The 24,927-nt window shown below is 43.4% G+C and overlaps 1 protein-coding gene across 1 annotated transcript in view; it reads left to right on the forward strand.

Moving 5' to 3' along the window:
• Window positions 1-9,193: 9,193 nt before the first annotated feature.
• The window catches only part of LOC126204163 (histidine-rich protein PFHRP-II-like), a 161,469-nt gene continuing 145,735 nt past the window's right edge, over window positions 9,194-24,927 (forward strand). The window contains exons 1-2 of the mRNA XM_049938570.1: window positions 9,194-9,241; window positions 13,545-13,727. Coding sequence (XP_049794527.1) covers window positions 9,227-9,241; window positions 13,545-13,727 — 198 coding nt within the window. The 5' untranslated portion in view covers window positions 9,194-9,226. The remainder of the gene's footprint in view (window positions 9,242-13,544; window positions 13,728-24,927) is intronic.

Below are 24,927 nucleotides of genomic sequence, written 5' to 3' on the forward strand. Positions count from 1 at the left end.
AAAATGCACACGGGCGCGGCACGGCATAATGGGCTCAGCCATATAGTCGAAGTTGGGCATCGGTCTGAGAAACACGCTCTGGATCGAGGCGGCTCTCTTGGAAAACGTGAGTTCATTGAGCCTCGGATGTGCCGTTTCCGACGACTATACAGCATGGCTATATTCTATAGGCACTAAACGGAAAAGGATGGCGACGCTAAGAAGAAGCAAAGTGCTGATACACCAAGAGCCATAGCCGTGATTGTATGTGTGCTGTGCGCCTCGCCATCTCGCCGCCCGCCAACCGCCGCATCGACACGAACAGGTTGAATCTTTAAAATTGTATTCGTGTGGACCAGTGTTAATTTTGTTCCTGACTGTTCAATAATAACTTAACTTTTACCAGAATTGTCCTAGCAATTAATTATCCTTATCACTAACCTAGACAGGGTCCTTTCCATATGTTGTGCAACCCGAGTCCCGAAATGAAGATTTAAAGTTTATGTTAAAAAGAATTACCTGCAGAACTATCTATGCTAGAAAGATGTTTAAGGAGTTTTATTGTTAATGAAAATATAAGCAAAGAACTAAGGTCTAACAAAGTTGGAAGATAATTATGGAATTGGTTTAGTAATGAAGCTTAATTAATCGGAGACAAAAATAATGGTAGTTAAATGAGGAAGTAATAATACAAAAAGAGTAGTAACTCATATTTTGTAAATCTTGAGTGCTTAATGTTTCCAATAGTTAATAGTTTCAACACATTGATCATAACAGTTTCAGCGTCCCCCTCCATTTTTTTCTTTCCTATTCATTTAAATTCTGAAGTGTACTGAACTGATTTGACCAGCAAAGTCAAAGTCAATATAAAACCTAAATTTACCTGTGTTTTACCCTTATTAAAACTAACATTGTATGCGTGTTTCAAAAGTGCTATTTCTAGGGTAACCTATGCCCGATTTCAGTCAGATCAATAGACAAAACGCAGTTTGTAGTAATCATTATAGTGTCATGTTGTGTATTTATAGCTTGTCCATATTAGTACAGAAAAGGGAAAATACAGGGTGATTCAAAAAGAAAACCACAACTTTAGGAATTTAAAACTCTGCAACGACAAAAGGCAGAGCTAAGCACTATCTGTCGGCGAATTAAGGGAGCTATAAAGATTCATTTAGCTGTACATTTGTTCGCTTGAGGCGCTGTTGACTAGGCGTCAGCGTCAGTTGATGCTAAGATGGCGACCGCTCAACAGAAAGCTTTTTGTGTTATTGAGTACGGCAGAAGTGAATTGGCCTTTCCCTCAGCTCGAACAAGAAGGACAACAATTCATATTTCAGCAGGATGGAGCGCCACCACATTGGCACTTATCTGTCCGTAACTACCTGAACGTCAACTACCCGAGGCGATGGATCGGCCGCCAGGCAGCCCGTGACAGAGCACTTCATCACTGGCCTCCAAGAAGCCCTGATCTTACCCCCTGCGATTTTTTCTTATGGGTGTATGTTAAGGATATGGTGTTTTGGCTACCTCTCCCAGCCACCATCGATGATTTGAAACGAGAAATAACAGCAGCTATCCAAACTGTTACGCCTGATATGCTACAGAGAGTGTGGAACGAGTTGGAGTATCGGGTTGGTATTGCTCGTGTGTCTGGAGGGGGCCATATTGAACATCTCTGAACTTGTTTTTGAGTGAAAAAAAACCTTTTTAAATACTCTTTGTAATGATGTATAACAGAAGGTTATATTATGTTTCTTTCATTAAATACACATTTTAAAAGTTGTGGTATTCTTTTTGAATCACCCTGTATTAGTTCAGTAGATTTTTCTGGTTCTAAAATTTACCATATAATGCAGTATTACTACGTGTTGTTATGCTTGTACGTACATCCACTTGTACAAGGTAAAAACTCACTTAATGCCTAATTAGGCTGGCGACCGTATTATTAACAATTGGTAGCATCTGCTGTGTAGGTTTCTTGCCCGTCCTAACGTGTAGTTACACTTTATACTTGCTTGACGTATCATTGTTGTTACTGAGTGGGTGAAAGTCTGATTTTGCCTCCATTCAGGTACACGCGGTCGACATATTTACTAAAATCCTTTCTTATAAGGTGAAGCCCGTCAACTTACTATAGTACAGGCTTTAAAAAGTTAACGTACGCGAGAGCGTAGACCGTTACAACATGGTAGGTGAATATGGATTGGGGGGAAGAAATGAAAGAGGAAGCCGCCTTGTAGAATTTTGCACAGAGCATAACTTAATCATAGCTAACACTTGGTTCAAGAATCATAAAAGAAGGTTGTATACCTGGAAGAATCCTGGAGATACTAAAAGGTATCAGATAGATTATATAATGGTAAGACAGAGATTTAGGAACCAGGTTTTAAATTGTAAGACATTTCCAGGGGCAGATGTGGATTCTGACCACAATCTATTGGTTATGAACTGCAGATTGAAACCGAAGAAGCTGCAAAAAGGTGGGAATTTAAGGAGATGGGACCTGGATAAACTGAAAGAACCAGAGGTTGTAGAGAGTTTCAGGGAGAGCATAAGGGAACAATTGACAGGAATGGGGGAAAGAAATACAGTAGAAGAAGAATGGGTAGCTCTGAGGGATGAAGTAGTGAAGGCAGCAGAGGATCAAGTAGGTAAAAAGACGAGGGCTAATAGAAATCCTTGGGTAACAGAAGAACTATTGAATTTAATCGATGAAAGGAGAAAATATAAAAATGCAGTAAATGAAGCAGGCAAAAAGGAATACAAACGTCTCAAAAATGAGATCGACAGGAAGTGCAAAATGGCTAAGCAGAGATGGCTAGAGGACAAATGTAAGGATGTAGAGGCTTGTCTCACTAGGGGTAAGATAGATACTGCCTACAGGAAAATTAAAGAGACCTTCGGAGAGAAGAGAAGCACTTGTATGAATATCAAGATCTCAGATGGCAACCCAGTTCTAAGCAAAGAGGGGAAGGCAGAAAGGTGGAAGGAGTATATAGAGGGTTTATACAAGGGCGATGCACTTGAGGACAATATTATGGAATTGGAAGAGGATGTAGATGAAGATGAAATGGGGGATAAGATACTGCGTGAAGAGTTTGACAGAGCACTGAAAGACCTGAGTCGAAACAAGGCCCCGGGAGTAGACAACATTCCATTAGAACTACTGATGGCCTTGGGAGAGCCAGTCATGACAAAACTCTACCATCTGGTGAGCAAGATGTATGAGACTGGCGATATACCCACAGACTTCAAGAAGAATATAATAATTCCAATCCCAAAGAAAGCAGGTGTTGACAGATGTGAAAATTACCGAACTATCAGTTTAATAAGTCACAGCTGCAAAATACTAACGCGAATTCTTTACAGACGAATGGAAAAACTGGTAGAAGCGGACAACGGGGAAGATCAGTTTGGATTCCGTAGAAATGTTGGAACACGAGAGGCAATACTAACCTTACGACTTATCTTAGAAGAAAGATTAAGAAAAGGCAAACCTACATTTCTAGCATTTGTGGACTTAGAGAAAGCTTTTGACAACGTTAACTGGAATACTCTCTTTCAAATTCTGAAGGTGGCAGGGGTAAAATACAGGGAGCGAAAGGCTACTTACAATTTGTACAGAAACCAGATGGCAGTTATAAGAGTCGAGGGGCATGAAAGGGAAGCAGTGGTTGGGAAAGGAGTGAGACAGGGTTGTAGCCTCTCCCCAATGTTATTCAATCTGTATATTGAGCAAGCAGTAAAGGAAACAAAAGAAAAATTCGGAGAAGGTATTAAAATTCATGGAAAGAAGTAAAAACTTTGAGGTTCGCCGATGACATTGTAATTCTGTCAGAGACAGCAAAGGACTTGGAAGAGCAGTTGAACGGAATGGACAGTGTCTTGATAGGAGGATATAAGATGAACATCAACAAAAGCAAAACTAGGATAATGGAATGTAGTCAAATTAAATCGGGTGATGCTGAGGGGATTAGATTAGGAAATGAGACGCTTAAAGTAGTAAATGAATTTTGCTATTTGGGGAGTAAAATAACTGATGATGGTCGAAGTAGAGAGGATATAAAATGTAGACTGGCAATGGCAAGGAAATCGTTTCTGAAGAAGAGAAATTTGTTAATATCGAGTATAGAGTATAGTGTCAGGAAGTCGTTTCTGAAAGTATTTGTATGGAGTGTGGCCATGTATGGAAGTGAAACATGGACGATAACCAGTTTGGACAAGAAGAGAATAGCAGCTTTCGAAATGTGGTGCTACAGAAGAATGCTGAAGATAAGGTGGGTAGATCACGTAACTAATGAGGAGGTATTGAATAGGTTTGGGGAGAAGAGAAGTTTGTGGCACAACTTGACTAGAAGAAGGGATCGGTTGGTAGGACATGTTTTGAGGCATCAAGGGATCACAAATTTAGCATTGGAGGGCAGCGTGGAGGGTAAAAATCGTAGAGGGAGACCAAGAGATGAATACACTAAGCAGATTCAGAAGGATGTAGGTTGCAGTAGGTACTGGGAGATGAAGAAGCTTGCACAGGATAGAGTAGCATGGAGAGCTGCATCAAACCAGTCTCAGGACTGAAGACCACAACAACAACAACAACCAGCAGCGAACCTCCATCTTGCTGCATTCGCTGGACAGTATGTCTACGGCGTTTAGCCATACCGGGTTGCCTCCAAACACGTCTCTGTCTGATTGAAGGCATATGGGACACTCATCGGTGAAGAGAACTTGATGCCAATCCTGAGCGGTCCATTCGACACGTTGTTGGGCCCATCTCTACTGCGCTGCAGGGTGTCGTGGTTGCAAAGATGGAACTCGTCACAGACGTCGGGACTGAAGTTGCGCATCATGCCACCTACTGAGCACAGTTTGAGTTGTAACACGACGTCCTGTGGCTGCACGAAAAGCATTATTCAACATGGTGGCGTTGCTGTCAGGGTTCCTCCGAGCCATAATCCGTAGGTAGCGGTCATCCACTGCAATAGTAGCCCTTAGGCCGCCTGAGCGAGTAATGTCATCGACAGTTCCTGTCTCTCTGTATCTCCTCCATGTCCGAATAACATCGCTTTGGTTCACTCCGAGACGCCTGGACATTTCCTTTGTTGTCCGCAGCTCGTGATCTAGTGGCTAGCGTTGCTGCCTCTGGATCACAGGTTCCCGGGTTCGATTCCCAGCCGGGTTGCAGATTTTCTCTGCTTGTGGGCTAGGTATTTGTGTTGTCCTCATTATTTCATCATCATCATTCGTGACAGTGGCTAGATTGGGCTATGAATAAAATTGGACTGCGTAAAAGTTGGGACTGGTCGGGCGCTGACGACGTCGCAGTTGAGCGCCCCACATACCAAATTCATCATAATCATCAACTTCCCTCGTCGAGAGCCCTTCCTGACACAAAGTAACAATGCAGAGCCGATGGAACCGCGGTATCGACCGTCTAGGCAAGGTTGAAGTACAGACAACACTATCCGTGTACCTCCTTCCTTGTGGAACGAGCGGAACTGATCGGCTGTGAAAGGGGCTGTGCCTGTGATACAATATCGACAGTCAACATCTATCTTCTTGAGTTCTGCCAACTGGGATGATGCAAAACGTTTTTTGATGTGTGTATGTAACTGTTATACACTGTATTTTACATATATTTCAATAAGTTATTGTTGTATGTAGACCATAAAAACCATCATCTAAATGATAGAAGTATTTTAACCACCGAAGGATGTGTGCTTCATCTAGCAGATAATATTATGCCTGTGTATTACAATAATTGTTTAAAGTACCTACATGATCTTGGTGATACGAATGTGACATTTAAAAACGTGTGATTTGTGTTATGTGGAGATAGATACCTTCCCACACATACAAAGGTGAATGTTACTAACAGGTAGCTTCATAGTCCTTGCACACTCCTTTAGGAGCATACTGCGTACTTTTCCGCCCTCATACATACACATAACTGTTACAAATCGCAGGAAACGTGCATCAACCAGAGAGCATGCTAAGACCTGTCATTTTGCGTGGACAAAGTTATGGGCGGAGGGATCTGCAGCGACGTGGTCACAGTGATGTACGCAAGGCTGTGATCACATGACTGCTGGATTTATTTTGTTAACGCACGTTTTCCGTGTTCAGTAACAGTTACGTGCATGTATGAGTGCAGAAAAGTATACGGTATGCTGCTAAACGAATGTGCAAGCGCTAGGAAGCTATCTGTCAGTAAGGTTCTTTCGTACACGACGTGTTGTAAAAGTTGCTCTTGTAAGCTGATTAGTAATTGCAAGACCGTATCTATAACATTCGAGATGTGCATGTGTCCAAACCTACGCCCTTCCTATCAACTACATCCGTCTGGTGGCCTCCTTCCTCTCCCACCGCCCCTCCTATGTTACCATCCATAATGCCAATTCCCCCACCTTCTACCCCTCTGCCGGTGTGCCCCAGGGCTCTGTCCTCTCCCCTCTCCTCTACCTCCTGTACACGGCAGATATGCCCCAACCCCCCCCTCCAGTACACCTCTTGCAATATGCTGATGACACCGCATTCCTCGCCCTCGCTCCTACGCTCCAACGGTCCCAACGCCTTCTCCAGAATCACCTTGACCTTTTTGCTGCATGGTGTAACCAGTGGCTCCTGAAACTCAATCCTTCCAAGACCCAGGCACTCATCGTAGGTCGTACCACTCGCTCCTTCCGGCTCCTGGATTTCTCCCTTACTGTCTGCGCACGTCCTGTCCGCCTCGCCCCCACCCTCACCTACCTTGGCCTCACCATTGACCGTCACCTCACCTGGATACCTCATCTCCGCTCCATCCAATCCAAAGCCCGCAACTGCCTCCGACTCCTCAAACTCCTCTCTGGCCGGACATGGGGGTTGCACCCCTCTACCATCCTCCACACCTACAAATCCTTAATCCGTCCCATCCTCTGTTATGCCAGTCCTGCCTGGATATCTGCCCCCCCCAAATTCTATCAGTCCCTCCAGGTCCTTGAGCGTCATGCACTCCGCCTCGCCTTCCGTATCCGCCTCCCGTTCCCCACGCGGATCCTCTATGATCTCATTCCTTTCCCCCATCTCCTCCTATTCCTCGAACATATCCGCATCCTCTACACCTCCCGCCGTCTTGAACCCCCTCACCCCCTGGTTGCTCCTCTCCTCTCCCATCCCCGACCCCTGCCACGTCTTCACCGTTGTGTCCCCCCTACCCTCCATCTCTACACCCTCCATCTCCTTTCCCAAGGTGGCTTCCGTCAACTCCCCCTCCCGGATGATGCCCTCTCTCCCTCCATTTATCCTTCCTCTCAACTCTGATCCTCACTCCCCCTCCTTTCCTCCGTCCTTTCCCTGGGCTCCCTCTTCCTCCCCCCCTTCCCTCCTGTGTTTTCTCCCCGCCCATCCTCCCCCTAGGTCCCTTCCCCCCCCCCCCCCCCCGAGTCCTTTTGCATTCCCCTCCTCTGCCTTCCCCACTCCCTGGCCCGTCTGCTCAGCACCCCCCACCCCTCTTATGGGTCCTCATTCTCCACTGGCTTCTTTCCCCCCTCCCACCCTTCCCTTTTCCTCTCCTTCCCCCCCCCCCCTTTTTTATTTCTCCGTCTTCTGTCCTGTTTCCCCCCCCCCCCACCCGCTCTCGGCTGTGGTATGTCATGTTTGTGCCCACTTTTTAGTGCTGTGTTTAAGTGAGTGTTCGGTGTTGTGCGTCTTTCCACAGTGATGCGAACAGAAATCATGCTGTCGCTGGGTGTGCATTTTATATTTTGCGAACAGAAACCAGACTGTCGCCGTGTTTTTTAACTGTCTGTCTGCTATTTTTCTGCTTCTTGTATCATCAACCCTGTGTTTTATGTTTTAAGTTCTAGAATTTTCTGCCATTTTCCCTTTACGTCACCGATTTTCTCGCCAACTGTTGTTTTTTCTTATCTTCATCTTTTTACCACAAATTCTGTAGGCTGAAGAGCGGCGTAGTAAGCTGCTGCCAGCCCGCCCCCTTCGGGGGGAATTGAAATTCAATAAAGAAAAAAAAAAAAAAAAAAAAAAAATGTGCATGTGTGCGAACGTGCCCGTTCGCACGTAACACGAAACTAACATTTTTATTACCAATATCCTGTAAGTAATTTAAACAACATTTATAATGCGCAAGTGTAATGTTGTTCACTAATATATCTTATTTACTTACTGTAGTTTTGATACTTTATCGCTGACATTTGATAATGACCTAAGGCCGGAAATGACCAGTAATGTAATTTATATGCACGGTGCATAAAAGGAATAAAACTGACAGCCTAAGGTGGTTAAAATGTTTCGATTGTTTAGACGATACATTTATGTTATGGAACTGTATGTGAAGAAATTACAAAAAGTAACAACGTAACGACAGGAGGTGTCATGCGACCGACTTTAGGTCCTGAAGTTCAGAGGGTGACACTCAAATCTAAAAGATGCAGTAGCCAGGGGAAACTCTTTTTTTTTTTAAAAAAAAAGTTTATAGCCAAGGACAAAATTGAAGAATGTATCAGTGTACAGATGGCAACATACACGACATAGTGCGAAGATAAGTAATGAAAATAATCTACTCGTGGCTGTACAACAGTACTGAGACAAATCTAGCCTTAAAAAAGTAGGAAGAAGTACGTTTTTCCCGCGAGTGTATTTTATTTATATGTGTACACGAATGTACTTCAGAGGCTTCAGTGTAATCATTCTAGAACGATCGTCTCCATTGAGTGACGCCTCGAAATACACACAGCGCATTGGTAGGAAAGCTAAAACACGCACGACAACGTAATCACTGGCTGCGCGATAAGAGGAGAGTTAGGTTGGCTACAGTCGTCAGGTGGGCGCGACCACTGCCTCAATAGGGGAAAAAACATTCAGTATTTCCGCAAGAAAGTAGTTGACAGCATAGCTGCACGTAGCAGCGGCGGGCGTTCCGATATGTGCACGCCCGTGACGAGTTTTGAAACTGCCCTGGGCCGCGGTCACTGCGTCTCAGAGCCGGGCCGAATCGCGTGCCATGCGGGCGGACGATCTGGCCGCCACGGGGACCCGGGCTTTCGCCGCTCCCGTTTGCCTGGGCCTACACGGCACCTCGTGGCAAGAAACGGTTTGGCGCGAGCGGGGGTGGAGCAAGAAGCGGGAGCAGACTTTTTCAGGGGCTTACGCAGGGCGCTGTGGCACCGCCCGTATAAATGGGCACCGATCGACAATAGTGGCACCAGTTACACCTTAAGTGTGCCCCGAGTACCTGAACTCACAAGCAGACATGATCCGTGGGCAGGTGAGCTGGAATGGTAGCTTTGAGATATTCTTCAGCTTCACATCACTTGGCGACTTAGTTATTGACTTGACTGATTTGTAGTTTGTCTTAATGCTATAACTATTTCTCAAGAGAAATATTCGATTGTATTCTACTATTGCATCAGGAACAAGTTGTGGCCTAATATTTTCGCAAGAATTTATGATAATCGTACATGCATCTGCACAACCTAATACTCGTCAAGAAAGTGATAAGACAGGAAGGAAGGAAGGAAGATTAGCGTTGACGACGTAGATATTAGAAATGAAGGACACGCTAAATAGGACTACTTGAAACAGTCGTACACACTCTGTATTCACCATTTAAGATATCCTCATTTAAGAATTGTAGACTGTGGTATTCTGGTCTATTAAGAAATTTTTAAAACGTCCATAGATAACGCAGTCATGGACCGTTCATTCGTAGTAATCTAGAGCTTACAGCTATAACCATTTCCCGATAGCCCTTACTTAAGAGAAATAATCTATCGCAAATGAATATATAATACTGTGATAACAGTTTGACAGATCACCGAAAGACCTAAGTCGAAACAGTGCCTCCGGTGTAGGTGACACTCAGAATTAATAATATCCTTCGGAGAGTCAGCAATGACAAAACTATTCCACCTTGTGTAACAAATATGAGACACGTTAAGGAGAATGTAATAATTCCAGGTGGTGACAGGTGTTCAAAAAAATGGCTCTGAGCACTATGGAACTTAACTCCTGATTTCATCAGTCCCCTAGAACTTAGAACTACTTAAGCATAACTAACCTAAGGACATCACACACATCCATCCCCGAGGCAGGATTCGAACCTGCGACCGTAGCGGTCGCGCGGTTCCAGACTGAAGCGCCTAGAACCGCTCGGCCAAACTGGCCGGCAGTGACATGTGTGAATATTACTAAGTCATTGTTGCAAAATACTGAAAAGAATTGTTTAGGGAAGAATGGGAAGCCTGTTAGAAGGCGACATTGGAAGAGATGAGATTGTGTACTGGAAGAAATTAAGAAACACGCGAGGCAATACCGATTCTACGTCTTATCTTAGAATAGGATAAAGAAAGGCGGACCGAAGCTTATAGCATCTATACATTTAGAAAATGCTTTTGGCAATGTTGACTGGAATAAATTATGAAGGCAGCAGGGATACAATAAAGGGAGCGAAAGTTTATATAGAACTTGCACAGAAACAAGACTGCACTTATAAGAATCGAAAGACGCTGTATGGAAACAGCGGCAGAGAGAACGAGGTAGCGTTGTTTACTATCCCCGGTGTTCTCCAATTTACACACTAAGCAAAGAGGTAAGGAAACGTGGCAAAGTATGAGAAGGGCATTAAAGTTCAAGGTTAGTAAGTAAAAGCTTTGAGGTTTGCTGATGACATTGTAATTCTCTTTCAGGCGGGAAAGCACTTGGAAGAGCAGTTGAAGGGAATGGGTAGTGTCATGGAATGAGGTTGTAAGATGAGTATCAAAACAAATAAAACAAGAGTAATGGACTGTATTTGATTTAAATCAGATGATGCTTAGGGATTTAGACTAGGAAATGAGACACAAAATCAGAAGAACAGTAAAATAACTTATGATAGCCAAAAAGGAGAAGATATAAAGTACAATCTGGCAATACTAAGAAACACACTTCTGAAAAATAAAGTTTGTTGACAGTGAATATATATTTAATCGTTAGCAAGTCTTTTTCGAAGCTGTTTCTCTGGAGAAAATGTTACAGGAAATGAAACATGCACGATACACTCTTCAGAAAAGAAGAAAACAGGTTTTGAAATGTAATGCTAGACAAAACTACTGTAGATTGGACTGCTAGATCAGATAACTAATGAGGAGGTAGTACGTCTAACTGGGGGAAAAAATTATGACTGAACTCGACTAACAGAAGAGAGAGGTTAAAAGGTTACACCCTGAGGTATGAAGCAATCGTCAATTTGAAACGGAAGGAAGTGTGAGGAAAGGGGGGAGATGAGAGTTGTAGACGGAGAACAAGGCATGAATACAGTAAGAAGTTTCAAATGAATGTAGGTTGCATAAGATAGGGTAGCGTCAGAGCTGCATCAAACCAGTCTTCGGACTGAAAACTACTACCACTACAACGAAAACAATGTCCCAATGTCGAGCATAGTGGAGGCTGGTTGTACAAAAAAATGGCTCTGAGCACTATGGGACTTAACAGCTGTGGTCATCAGTCCCCTAGAACTTAGAACTACTTAAACCTAACTAACCTAAGGACATCACACACATCCATGCCCGAGGCAGGATTCGAACCTGCGACCGTAGCAGTCGCGCGGTTCCGGACTGCGCGCCTAGAACCGCGAGACCACCGCGGCCGGCCAGGTGGTTGTACAAAATCGCCTCAAATCGGTGGAGGGAATCAGTCGTGAGGTACAAAATGCTAACATCAGTACAGCCAGCAAAGTGACACTGCGTGCCGGCCGCGGTGGTCTCGCGGTTCTAGGCGCGCAGTCCGGAACCGTGCGACTGCTACGGTCGCAGGTTCGAATCCTGCCTCGGGCATGGATGTGTGTGATGTCCTTAGGTTAGTTAGGTTTAAGTAGTTCTAAGTTCTAGGGGACTAATGACCACAGTAGTTGAGTCCCATAGTGCTCAGAGCCATTTTTTGACACTGCGTGGGGCAGCATGGTCGAGCAACTCCTCGTAAGCCAAATATCTTAGTCAGTACTAAACGACAATTGAAATGGCGTAAAGGGCGACGCTGCTGGACAGTGGAGCAGGCTATACCCACTGGCAGTCCGACGGAATGGTATGGGTTTGACGATTGCCAGAGAACATTACCTGCTATCATGTGTAATCTCAACAGTTAAGTGCGAAAGAGTGGTGTCACGGTATGAGAGCGTTTTCAGAAGTTCGGATGTGGCCCCCTTATTGCGCTTAAGGAAACTCTAAATGAGGAAGGTAAGCAAACGTTTTACACCATTGTTACCGCCTACAGTAGAGTAACAGTTCGCAGACACTGACTGATGTGAATGCACGCTGTTATACAGAGGAAGCTGTGAGGCGATGGACTGTGGACAATTACATTCCTGAAACGATCTGGCCTGCCCAGAGAGGAATAGTTTCGGGATTTAGGATATCGACTTCTGTCCCGCGTACAGCGTCCAGCATCACTACCTTCTCTGGGGAAGAATGTTCTGCCACCTCACTGAAAGAGTCCCCAGCAGAGGACAAGCCGTCATAAAGGCCAAGGATGGACACTCCCATCTCAGTGTCCTCTAACAGGTGTCCGGATGTTTTAAATCAGATGGTTTACAGAGTTTCGTTAGTTAGATTTCGGTGAGAAAGCGCCTAGAGGAGGCTACAGGACAATATTATGGTCTGAATTACGTAAATACTGCTGAAGATATTAATGAGGGATCTAGGAAAAAATATTTACCAAAAAATTTCCGTAGTATTTAATGTTGCATCAACAGCGAATGCATGTGTAAGTGTAATGGCACTCAGTCATAGAAACAAACCAGAAAAATAATGAAGAAGAGTTGTAACAAAATCGTGCCAAAGTTCACTGGGGAAAAATTTAGCGGAAAGTGTCAAAAATCGATAGCCGGCTGTCAGAATACGGATACCAATACTTCGCCTCCAAAAACGTGTTCATTTAATAATGAACAACTTTGTTCAAATAACATTCCCCTTAAAGAATTTGGAAAAATCATTTAAAACGTGTGAATTGGGGTGCCCTTTCTTGTCCGACGTTGTGTATAATCTTTAGTTCACTGTATTTTTTGTTTTGTTTTGTTTACTTTGCAATCTACTCACTAAATGAGATCTAAAACGATGTCGTAAGGTCTTCTGTGGTTGAAGGGCAGTTTACTTATTAACTATTTATTTTATAGATCTGAGTAACATTTCGGTTGTCTATGCATTGTTCATTTCTGGTGTGGATGTTTGAAAGCCTGCTACTAAATAAGTTTCAGACAACGTAGTTACGTGTCACTGTTATAAATCTTCATTCCAGCTGATTTCCAAAGAGCAGTATAGTTATCTATAATGCTGGTTATTAGGTTTTTGAATTTGTTGGGACACATTTTGTGTGTAACATTATTATTATGGGGGTAAAAATTAGTATTATCAGACGAAAAGAAAGTCTGTTTCAGAATAAGTCTAGAAATAAATAATTACAAAAGGTGGTTGGTGGTATGCCATTTCGGTTTTTCTTATATGTTACTAGTCAGTCAGGAAATGATTCTACACTTGACAGGTGCAGGATGCTTTCCTTCATATGTGAAGCCGGTAATTTGCTTCGTTAACTGTCTTCAGATATTGGCAGCACTGTTGCTGTTGGGGATTGCTGCGAAGTGCCAGCAGGCGCTGTGCGGCCACGCCCACTCCTACGCCCACCAGACGGGTCCCGTGGTGGGTCCCGCCCATCCAGTCACTGTGGGACACGCCGGTTACGGGGGATACGGACACGGACACGGAGGACACAGTGTGGACTACGTGGTGAGTCTGTAGTTTGTGATGGCGGTACTCCACGGCGCTTCTCTAAGCGATTCTGTTGATAGAAGACTGACTTTCTCCCGCTAATCTCATTAAGTGCGTCCTAGTGTCCTCTTAGGGGCATACTGGCGAATAATAAATATGAACAAACAGTCTTTAAATTTACATGAAAATTAAGTTAATGGGACCTTTCACTATCTTCGAAATACGATCCCCTACTTACATCTTGATCAGGAATGTTCCTGTATAGTGAAGCACCATGGATAAACACGGAAATAATGAGAGAACAAAGCTACCAACAATTTACAAAATATTTTATTTTATTTTATTTAGTTTGATTTAACCAGGGGGACAAGACAACGGTGCTCCTCAGCCCCTGATGCTCACACCGAAACAAAGTTCATTGCGTAGTATAGCTCCCTGGCATTCTAGAAAAGCCAACTAATATCCTTAAAGCGTAGTACGAGCCCGTTGCTAGATATCCGTTGCAAAATACTTAAGCATGCGTGTTTATTCACCTTTATAACTGGCTCGAATCATGCCGCAAATTCTAACTTACTCCTACGTTAGTCACTCAAAATTAATGTCTTATCACTAAGAGAGACCTTAATTCGCATGATCACTCCTTATGGATGTCACTAAAACTGTGTTTCCTTTGTCATTTGGGGTCGTATGGTCTCACATTCATTATACTTCCCAATGACTCTCACTTGAAATACACTTAGCTGTTCTATCTGTAATCAGGAATCAGCTACCGCTACTAGAAAGCAAACCTTGTTGAGGAGTACGTGCGCTCTGCTCTAGCGTCTTCGCCGAGGTTCTTTCATGGGCCACCATCAGCCTCACTCATTCGTTGTGCTGAACTTACCAAGAGTGCATGAACGTGTATCAATTCCACAGATGTTGCGCATGTATACGTTTCAGGTTAGTAGCACCTTCCGATTTGCCCCCAAGGATATGACAGTAACACTCGGCTAAGGTTGGCTCCGCTCTTTCCTTTTGATCAGTTCTCTCAGGCTCTAATGGGGGTTAGACGGTTGGAGAACCGAGGATTTATATCGGCTGGAACTTTTATCATCTGAGGGCAGCACAATTTTCAGTTCGAATCTTTCAGCACCATTGCCACCTGCTTCACCCTCAGTTATAGTGAACTCTGTTTCTCTTTGTATTTGAAATCCAAAGAGGTGGGGGTTAATTTTTCTATGCAGCTTGTGTCAGACTAGTATTAAGGTTTTCTCTGTAAATCCAGGCATACCCGAAGTACGAGTTCGAGTACGGGGTGTCCGACGGTCACACAGGGGACCACCACTCCCAGAAGGAGCACCGCGACGGAGACGTCGTGACGGGCGAGTACTCGCTCAAGGAGGCGGACGGCAGCGTGCGCACCGTCAAGTACCACGCCGACAAGTCCGGCTTCCACCCTATTGTACACCACTCGCACCACGGTAAGTAATTCCAAAAAGATACTTTGTAACAGGTTGGAACGTACTCAACAGAGCAAGAGCGCTGTTCATTATTTCCTCTCAGTACCACCAGTTACTTCAGTTCTGTACACATACTGTGGTTTGCTACATAATATCTGAATAACAGTGTAATTATAGGTCCTATTTTCTGTGTTAATAAAGTTACGGGTCTTGACCATCTGGCTTCTCATAATAACGTCATGATCTATTTATTCACTATAAAGAGACATGTGAATATTCTGTAGCGATGTACCCAATAAATGAAATAAACTCCATATACGTGTACGTTGACAGTGCTTGTGATCGTTATCGCAATATCCGTGTAGGTCCAATCAGATAACATGTTTCGACATGCAGCCATCATCAGATTCGAATTGAAGACAATGGTAAATGCTTAGTCTTAATTCAAAACGATACGATTTGTGTCACAAACGACCGATGCTTCTGACACGGCTGTTACCGTACTATATTACCAAACATTTTGTTCAACTGAAAATAAATAAGTTAAACGTACAATCTAGATGGAAACTAGAATTAAGACCACAATGATTCAATATTTTTAAACGAATTTCACTTAACAAGGGGATCATCTGACTGTAACTTACTATCGGCACCAATCACTATAAAACAATGGTTAACAACTTTTGTAAGGAAATGTCATCGAAGTGTGCTTCAAGAACTGTCTGAGTAAAAGTTACCTCCGGTAGCGGTGCCATGAAATAGCAGCAAAGCTACAACTACGTCGTGAATAAACGTGAAGACGAAGTATTTTATGCTAGCAGAATAATTTTCTTGAAGTAAGCATTCTTATTTGCTCGATCATATTGTTTTGTTCTGCTGCGTAGTTAACAGCACTGTTCCAGTTCTTCTACTGCGCCTTTCATATGTTGTAGTTTGACGGATTTGTGTTCTCCTTTTATAAACTTCACCATTTACATTTTTATTTTATTTAGCCTTAATCTAGATTACATGCGAAATAGGCCCTTCATTACACTCAACTAAGCTTCTGAAGGATCCGCGTTTTAATCAAATTTGGCTGTGTAATTTAGGCTTACCTTTAGTTTATGCTCCCGTTAAACTTACATTACAGTTTGTTCATTTTCACTATTTACCTCATTGAGGACATTCAGTAGGTCTACTGAAGTTTCGTAATTTTTCCGATTTCATGCTTCCACCCGTATGCAAAATGTGAGATTAGGCTCTTCTACTTCAAATCATTCTGATGTTGAACTAATCTTCATCCCTGTAGTGTGCAATAAATTTTTCTTTTCTCATCTAAATTTTTTAACAACTTTTCGTGTGTACAGTATAAAACTTGATTCTGGTTTACAAGTCATAAAAAAGTGTACTTGCCTTCTGAATGAAATTTTCACTCTGCAGCGGAGTGTGCTCTGATATGAAACTTCCTGGCAGATTAAAACTGTGTGCCGGACCGAGACTCTAACTGGAGACCTTCGCCTATCGCGAGCAAGTGCTCTACCAAATGAACTACCCAAGCACGACTCAGGACCCGTCCTCACAGCTTTAATTCCGGCAGTACCTCGTCTCCTACCTTATGCTTGGCTTGTTTTAATGAACTAATTCCTGTGCAAATAACTGGAATTTGCCTCGTCTGTCACAGAGGTTAATATCTGCGATGCAGTTGTACTTTTCAGTTTCTGACGTTTGAATTTTTTTTTGCAGGCTACGGCGCTGGATTTGGCGCCGGTGCTGGCGGTTACGGACACGGTCACAGCTACTACTGAAGGCACGTCGTACCATGCGTTCTGAAACGTCCAAGTTCAAAGTGCTGCGTACCTCTAGGTTCTCTAATTTTCTTCACAGAACCATTTTCATATTTATTCCTATTTAACCATGAGATAAGCTGCTGATCTTGTAGCTCCATCTTCATCCTGTTGTTATGAACAGCAGTCGCTGACATAGAGTCCTTGTGCAAGTTACTTTTGTTGTTAAACACAGTAAAATAATCTTTCTCACTTCTTACTGCTTTATACAACTGTGTTTGTCTTAATAACTACTGAAGTTGTATGTATATATTTTCTGTTGATTTTTTATACATTTTGTATGATTTATTAATCTATGTGGGACAAGAAATAAAATGTCTATAAGAATAACAACAAAAAAGTTTTTCTAAATGTGTACATGGTGTTTGAGTGCAGAAATTATTATATTCAGACACGTCATGAGTGCAGAATGTTTTATTGGAACTCCAGCACAACCCCTTACTCTGCCTACACGTCATGCGGAGAAAAAAGGTGATGTACGCAGTGAAATACCCTCCGTGTTTATCCACTAAATTTTGGAAGTGACACTCTTTCTTGAATACGAAGGCAAAGTACTAATCTATTACGATTGGCGTTTACTAATATTTTACGCACTTTCCAATGCGAAACTCTTGATTTAAATTTCCGGTATAAAAGAAGTGAAAGCGAAGTTTCTGTTGGATATTAAAGAATATTAGGTTCACTACTTAGTACATAGTAAGTAGGGGAGTTGATACTGAGAGACACGTTAATACTAGACGTAGCCCATATGTAGTTTGTAAATAGTTTACAGAATCCACTTTCTGCAAGTACAAAGTTGATGAGGTGCTAGAAAGACTAAATGTTTAGGATCGGACTTTCGCAGGTTGCTCCATACCGTCTTGTCTGGATTCAGAAATATGTCCACACTTCAATGTTATATTTTTTGATGTGTTAGAACGATATTATCGTGTCCAGATTTTTAGACGAAAATCTAAGTCATTCCACAATTGGTGCTGAAATTCTGCTGTGGTGTAAAAGTCACACAAAATATCTCATCATCCAGCCCTTTATAACTACCGTTTTATCTCGGGGAGTGAGCAGAGTTACATAGAGTTTAAACCACGGGACTGTAACGTACAAATCTTCAATCTGCCATCCAGATTAGTTTTTTCTGGTGTTGCTCATATGATGAAGAGAAAACGCCACTCATACTCGTTGAATTCAAGCTTGTCATCTGTTTGTAGTGACCTCATTGTCGACTGATGTTGAATCCGAATACAATGTTCTTTCTACTCGTTACCCTATTATGGGAGATAACTAGCGCTATTAAATTATTCACTTTTCGTTCTGTATTAATCAGCTTTTACTAAGTAATTTTGTTTGATTGCATCTGAAAGTTATTGATATTGCTGGGCATTCTTGAATTTCTTTCACTGATGTTACGAATGAGTTTCTTCATTACTAGTTGTAATCTGACTACTGTGGTTCTGCAGCCTTCGTTATTTTTATGAATTAAGCTGGTGACCTAATTGCTCCTTTTTGATAGTCAGTGGTCACAGATTATAAGCTTTTCGAATGCAGCCCTGCATTTCATAGCTTAATAGCAGCATATCCACATATGCTCTAGCCCACTTAGAATCTACATCTACATCTACATCTACATGTACATCTACATGGATACTCTGCAAATCACGTTTAAATGCCTGGCGGAGGGTTCATCGAACCACCTTCACAATTCTCTATTATTCCAATCTCGGATAGAATGAACACCTATATCTTTCAGTACGAGCTCTGATTTCCCTTATTTTATCGTGGTGATCGTTCCTCCCTATGTAGGCCGGTGTCTACAAAGTATTTTCGCATTTGGAGGAGAAAGCTGGTGATTGGAATTTCTTGAGAAGATTCCGTCGCAACGAAAAACGCCTTTCTTTTAATGATTTCCAGCCCAAATCCTGTATCATTTCTGTGACACTCTGTCCCATATTTCGCGATAATACAAAACGTGCTGCCTTTCTTTGAACTTTTTCGATGTGCTCCGTCAGTTCTTTCTTGTAAGGATCCCACACCGCGCAGCTGTATTCTAAAAGAGGACGGACAAGCGTAGTGTAGGCAGTCTCCTTAGTAGGTCTGTTACATTTTCTAAGTGTCCTGCCAATAAAACGCAGTCTTTGGTTAGCCTTCCCCACAACATTTTCAATGTGTTCCTTCGAATTTAAGTTGTTCGTAATTGTAATACCTAGGTATTTAGTTGAATTTACGGCTTTTAGATTAGACTGATTTATCGTGTAAATGGATTGATGTAAATGAACACAATACATTACTTTTGAGTCTTCTGACTGGTTTGATGTGGCCCACCAGGGATTCCTCTCCTGCGCCAACCTCTTCATCTCAGAGTGTTCTCATTTATTTGCTGGACGTATTCCAAATCCTGTTTTTGTCTACAATTTTTACAACTCCCTCTACACAATGGAAGTCATTCTGTGATGTTTATGTCCTACCATCCTGTCCTTTCTTCTGGTCAGAATGTTCGAAACAACAGATGTCACGCTGGGCAATGGATCCACCTTCTTGAGTGCAGATGCACAAATACGTCCGACGTCCTGTGGGAACCTCAGAGTAGCGAACGTGGAGGAAATGGACAGGGACTGTGGACAGGTGGCGCTCGATGGGAGCGTGAATCGGCCATGAGGCGTGCCGAGGTAGTCCGTGCAGTTGCGATAACACTGTGTACCGCATGACGCAATGGTTGAACGCACCTGCCTAGTAGTCAGGAGACCCCGGTGCAATACATACAGGGTGTTTATAAAAGAATATCGGTGTTTTAACACTTTATAATATTTATTACACTAAACTTACAGTTATAAATTATATGTCAAAGAACCTTACAAATGTTCACTGGCATAGCGAAGTACGCGATTGGTTGAACTTCACTGTACCCAAGCACTGGATAGGCCACAAGGGGCCCAATGACAGGGCTTGCTTTGCATGGCCTCCACGTTCACCCGACCTAACGCCATGCGATTTTTTCCTTTGGGGCTTCATCAAGGGTTGTGTGTACGGCGCCTCCGCTACCAGCAGACGTCCCTGAATTAAGAAACCGGATCGAAGCAGCTGTTGCTGCAATCACTGAATACACACTTACCAACGTTTGGGAAGAACTCGGCTATAGACTTGATGTGTGCCGTGTGACAAATGGTGCTCACATTGAAAGTTTATAAGGTTCTTGGTAAAACTGTTTGAGTTGCTCTTTCATTTGACTTATCATTATCACTGTAAATTTAATATAATAAATATTACAAAGCGTTTAAACCCTGACATTCATTTATAAACACGCTGTATTTTGACTCGTCGCCGCTGATTCAGTGTAATATCCCCATGGAGCTGACGGCAACAACCTCTCCCTTTCCTTCCCTTTCTTCCGCTCTCCACCTTCATATAAAGGAGACTGCGCCGCCCCGCTCCGAGGCGCTCATTGTCGCAAATGTAGCGATCCGAGACTGTTAAGCGCCGCATTTGCCGTGCTGTGCCCTCAGTTAAAGAAGAAGAGAAAAAACAGTCGCCACTAGGTTGGGTTGGGGGGTTGTTTTGGGGAAGGAGACCAGACAGCGAGGTCAGCGGTCTCATCGGATTAGGGAAGGACGGGGAAGGAAGTCGGCCGTGCGCTTTGAAGGGAACCATCCCGGCATTTGCCTGGAGCGATTTAGGGAAATCACGGAAAACCTGAATCAGGATGTCCGGACGCGGAATTGAACCGTCGTCCTCCCGAATGCGAGTCCAGTGTCTAACCACTGCGCCACTTCGCTCGATCGCCACTAGGTAACATCGCTGTTAAAGAGTAGGGCATTGTACTGTGGAAGTAACCTTTTTAGTGGACTGCTTCCACGTAACAGTGGTCAGTTCGAAAACTTTTATCGACTGTCTTTCGAGGACTTCCAACATCAGTTGGATGTGATCGAACCATACATAATCAAGAACGACTCAAATTTTAGACGTGCTATATGTAGCAAAGGGAAAGACTGGCAATAACTTTGCGCTTTCTGGCAACTGGAGATTCCTTTACGAGTTTGTTGTAAGTGCTCAAAATATCTAACTAAGTATACCAATGATTGTCATCGAAATTTGCGCCGCTCTCAATGATACTCTGAAACCCTTTGTAAAGGTAAGGCATTTACCGTCAAAATTAATACGTTATAGCTTAATGTTTCATTTCAGAGTTCTGGTGATGAGGAATGCCTACACGGTTCTACGCTAAATGTCGTGGAACACGCATTAAATATGACACTTTTCATGAGAGTCTTACCGACTCAGCTTCCACTATCAAAGAAGAAGAAATGACGTGCAAGGGAAAGATTTTCAAGTAAACGTAACAAGAAAGAAGATCCGACGCTTAGGGCGTTTTGGAAACTGTGTGAAATGTACGTCCTGGTGAGTGTTCTACTTTTGGGGAATTTATTACAATGCAGCTCCGCAAATTTGACAATCTGAGGAAATCAGTTCTAATGCACAAGATAAACAATTTTGCATTCTATGCGGAGACTGATATTTATTCACAGCATCTAACATCAGATAGTAGTTCTTCTTCTGTAGTCCATTTTCCTCAGTACAGTTTTGTTCCTGAACACCTCCTCTCCCCAGTGCAGTCCTATTCTGATACTTCTCCCTTGAGTGCCTTCCAGTCACCTCTGCCCCTCTCACTTCAGTTGCCCCTAATCACCCATGCAGTAGCAATAGTAAGATGGCTATATTTTGACGATGTTATTGGATGTGTTAATGTTTGTAAAGGAAAATAATATATTTGAAAAATTTTGGTCCGAGAATCAGTTGTTGGGCAAAGGTGTCAGTGTCTGCGGAGGCAGAACTGTGGAGTCGTAGAATCTTTGACAGTCAGTAGTGGATAGCTGCGGTGTGCAGCAGGCGGAATTTTTTTTGTTGAGTGTACAGTGTAATGCGTGGACACATTTTTGGAACTATGTGAGTTGCAGATTTATTACGAGGAGGAATGATGACTCAAAACAATGATTGAATAGTAAACGGACATAAAAAAGGGTTTTGAAATGAACAAAGTATTATTTTATGAGATAAAAAGTTTATTTTTATTTTTGCAGACTTGATGCACTTCACCCTCGTCACAATCGAGGTTTTGATAATTATTTTATTGATGATCTTATGAGTTAATTTACTGTATCATGGAAGTTATTAGACCAAATGAATTTTCATATTACAGTCTATAATTATTTCCATTTATAAGATCCTTCCTAACCCATTTTCCAGAATTTAAAGATTGAGTCATGTGTTTCATTGACACACTGTATCTACACTCCTGGAAATTGAAATAAGAACACCGTGAATTCATTGTCCCAGGAAGGGGAAACTTTATTGACACATTCCTGGGGTCAGATACATCACATGATCACACTGACAGAACCACAGGCACATAGACACAGGCAACAGAGCATGCACAATGTCGGCACTAGTACAGTGTATATCCACCTTTCGCAGCAATGCAGGCTGCTATTCTCCCATGGAGACGATCGTAGAGATGCTGGATGTAGTCCTGTGGAACGGCTTGCCATGCCATTTCCACTTGGCGCCTCAGTTGGACCAGCGTTCGTGCTGGACGTGCAGACCGCGTGAGACGACGCTTCATCCAGTCCCAAACATGCTCAATGGGGGACAGATCCGGAGATCTTGCTGGCCAGGGTAGTTGACTTACACCTTCTAGAGCACGTTGGGTGGCACGGGATACATGCGGACGTGCATTGTCCTGTTGGAACAGCAAGTTCCCTTGCCGGTCTAGGAATGGTAGAACGATGGGTTCGATGACGGTTTGGATGTACCGCGCACTATTCAGTGTCCCCTCGACGATCACCAGTGGTGTACGGCCAGTGTAGGAGATCGCTCCCCACACCATGATGCCGGGTGTTGGCCCTGTGTGCCTCGGTCGTATGCAGTCCTGATTGTGGCGCTCACCTGCACGGCGCCAAGCACGCATACGACCATCATTGGCAACAAGGCAGAAGCGACTCTCATCGCTGAAGACGACACGTCTCCATTCGTCCCTCCATTCACGCCTGTCGCGACACCACTGGAGGCGGGCTGCACGATGTTGGGGCGTGTCCGGGACCGTAGCCCAGCTTCATGGAGACGGTTGCGAATGGTCCTCGCCGATACCCCAGGAGCAACAGTGTCCCTAATTTGCTGGGAAGTGGCGGTGCGGTCCCCTACGGCACTGCGTAGGATCCTACGGTCTTGGCGTGCATCCGTGCGTCGCTGCGGTCCGGTCCCAGGTCGACGGGCACGTGCACCTTCCGCCGACCACTGGCGACAACATCGATGTACTGTGGAGACCTCACGCCCCACGTGTTGAGCAATTCGGCGGTACGTCCACCCGGCCTCCCGCATGCCCACTATACGCCCTCGCTCAAAGTCCGTCAACTGCACATACGGTTCACGTCCACGCTGTCGCGGCATGCTACCAGTGTTAAAGACTGCGATGGAGCTCCGTATACCACGGCAAACTGGCTGACACTGACGGCGGCGGTGCACAAATGCTGCGCAGCTAGCGCCATTCGACGGCCAACACCGCGGTTCCTGGTGTGTCCGCTGTGCCGTGCGTGTGATCATTGCTTGTACAGCCCTCTCGCAGTGTCCGGAGCAAGTATGGTGGGTCTGACACACCGGTGTCAATGTGTTCTTTTTTCCATTTCCAGGAGTGTAGATTATCAACCCAAGTTCCATGTACCAATGTAGTTAGTTTTTAGCAGTATTTTTTAGCTGTTGCGGGGTCTTGCTGTGTTGCTGTTTCCGCCAGTACTTCATTTTGGAGGTGAGATTCACGATACGTGACTGCTTCGTTTCCTTTACGCAATGTAGGTTCTGTCAGTTTCTTCACTTTAACAGGGTCATTTGTCAGTGTAGAAGTTTTGGTGTGTTTCAGGTTAGATTCTTATACAGGTCGACATTACAGTTTGGTTTATTTTTATACAGTTACGTTTCGTTCAAACAGTTTGCACTGACCAAGTCTACTGAGTGTGAAATTGTTGGTTTGATTATTTATTTGCTTATGTGTAAGATCGGTTTTCAAACACATAGGTTCACTTCAGTTTCATGTAAGTGATGAGGCTTTGAGTTCAATAGCACATTTAGGTTGTCAGTTCACATTCCCAGGTTTGTGTTTAAGATAACACACACTCAAGTAATATTTCATAACGATCATATACTATACTCAGCTCTGCTCCAAGAAACTCGATCGTATTCCACAAGCAGTGACCGAGCGAGGTAGCGCATTAGTTAGCATACAGCACCAGCATTCGGGAGGACGGCGCCTCAAACCCGTATCCAGCCATCCTGATTTAGGTTTTCCATGATTTCCCTCAACCGATTCAGGCAAATGCTGGGATGATTCCTTTGAAAGGGCGTGGCGGATTTCGTTCCCTAATGCGATGGGACCGATGGCCTCGCTGTTTGGTCCCATTCCCCCCCCCCCCCCCCCCCCGCCCCCCAAATAAGCAACTCATATTATGTTTTGCAGTCCTTCGCAAATACTTTTATACTTTTGATCCCTAAGTGCATTCTGTTAACAATAACCTGTTTCTATGACATGAGTATCATTTTTATTTGTATGTGTATATTTACGTACATAAGCTTGTAACCAACAACAACAAAACAGCATTCAATAAACATTTCTTTGAAAAGAACTGTCCTTGACAGATGCTGTCAGACTATCTGAGTAGAGAATAATTCCTTCAACCTCTTTTACTTTAGACACATTTTACTTCAGACGAGTAACAATTTGATGCAAATAATGTAGCTATAAATCCTTCACAAAGGACGGTTTCATTTAAAGAAATTAAGAATGGAATGAAAATAGATAGCAAAATGTGTAATGAGTATAAAATAGTGCGATATGTCATGAGTTTTGCATTGAATTTTCATTCCATATACGAAATTCGTATCGCTTTATTTTATACTCAAAAGAATTACATGCCAGTTACA

Source organism: Schistocerca nitens, chromosome 9 (genome assembly GCF_023898315.1).
Source record: "Schistocerca nitens isolate TAMUIC-IGC-003100 chromosome 9, iqSchNite1.1, whole genome shotgun sequence".
In the NCBI taxonomy this organism is placed as follows: domain Eukaryota; kingdom Metazoa; phylum Arthropoda; class Insecta; order Orthoptera; family Acrididae; genus Schistocerca; species Schistocerca nitens.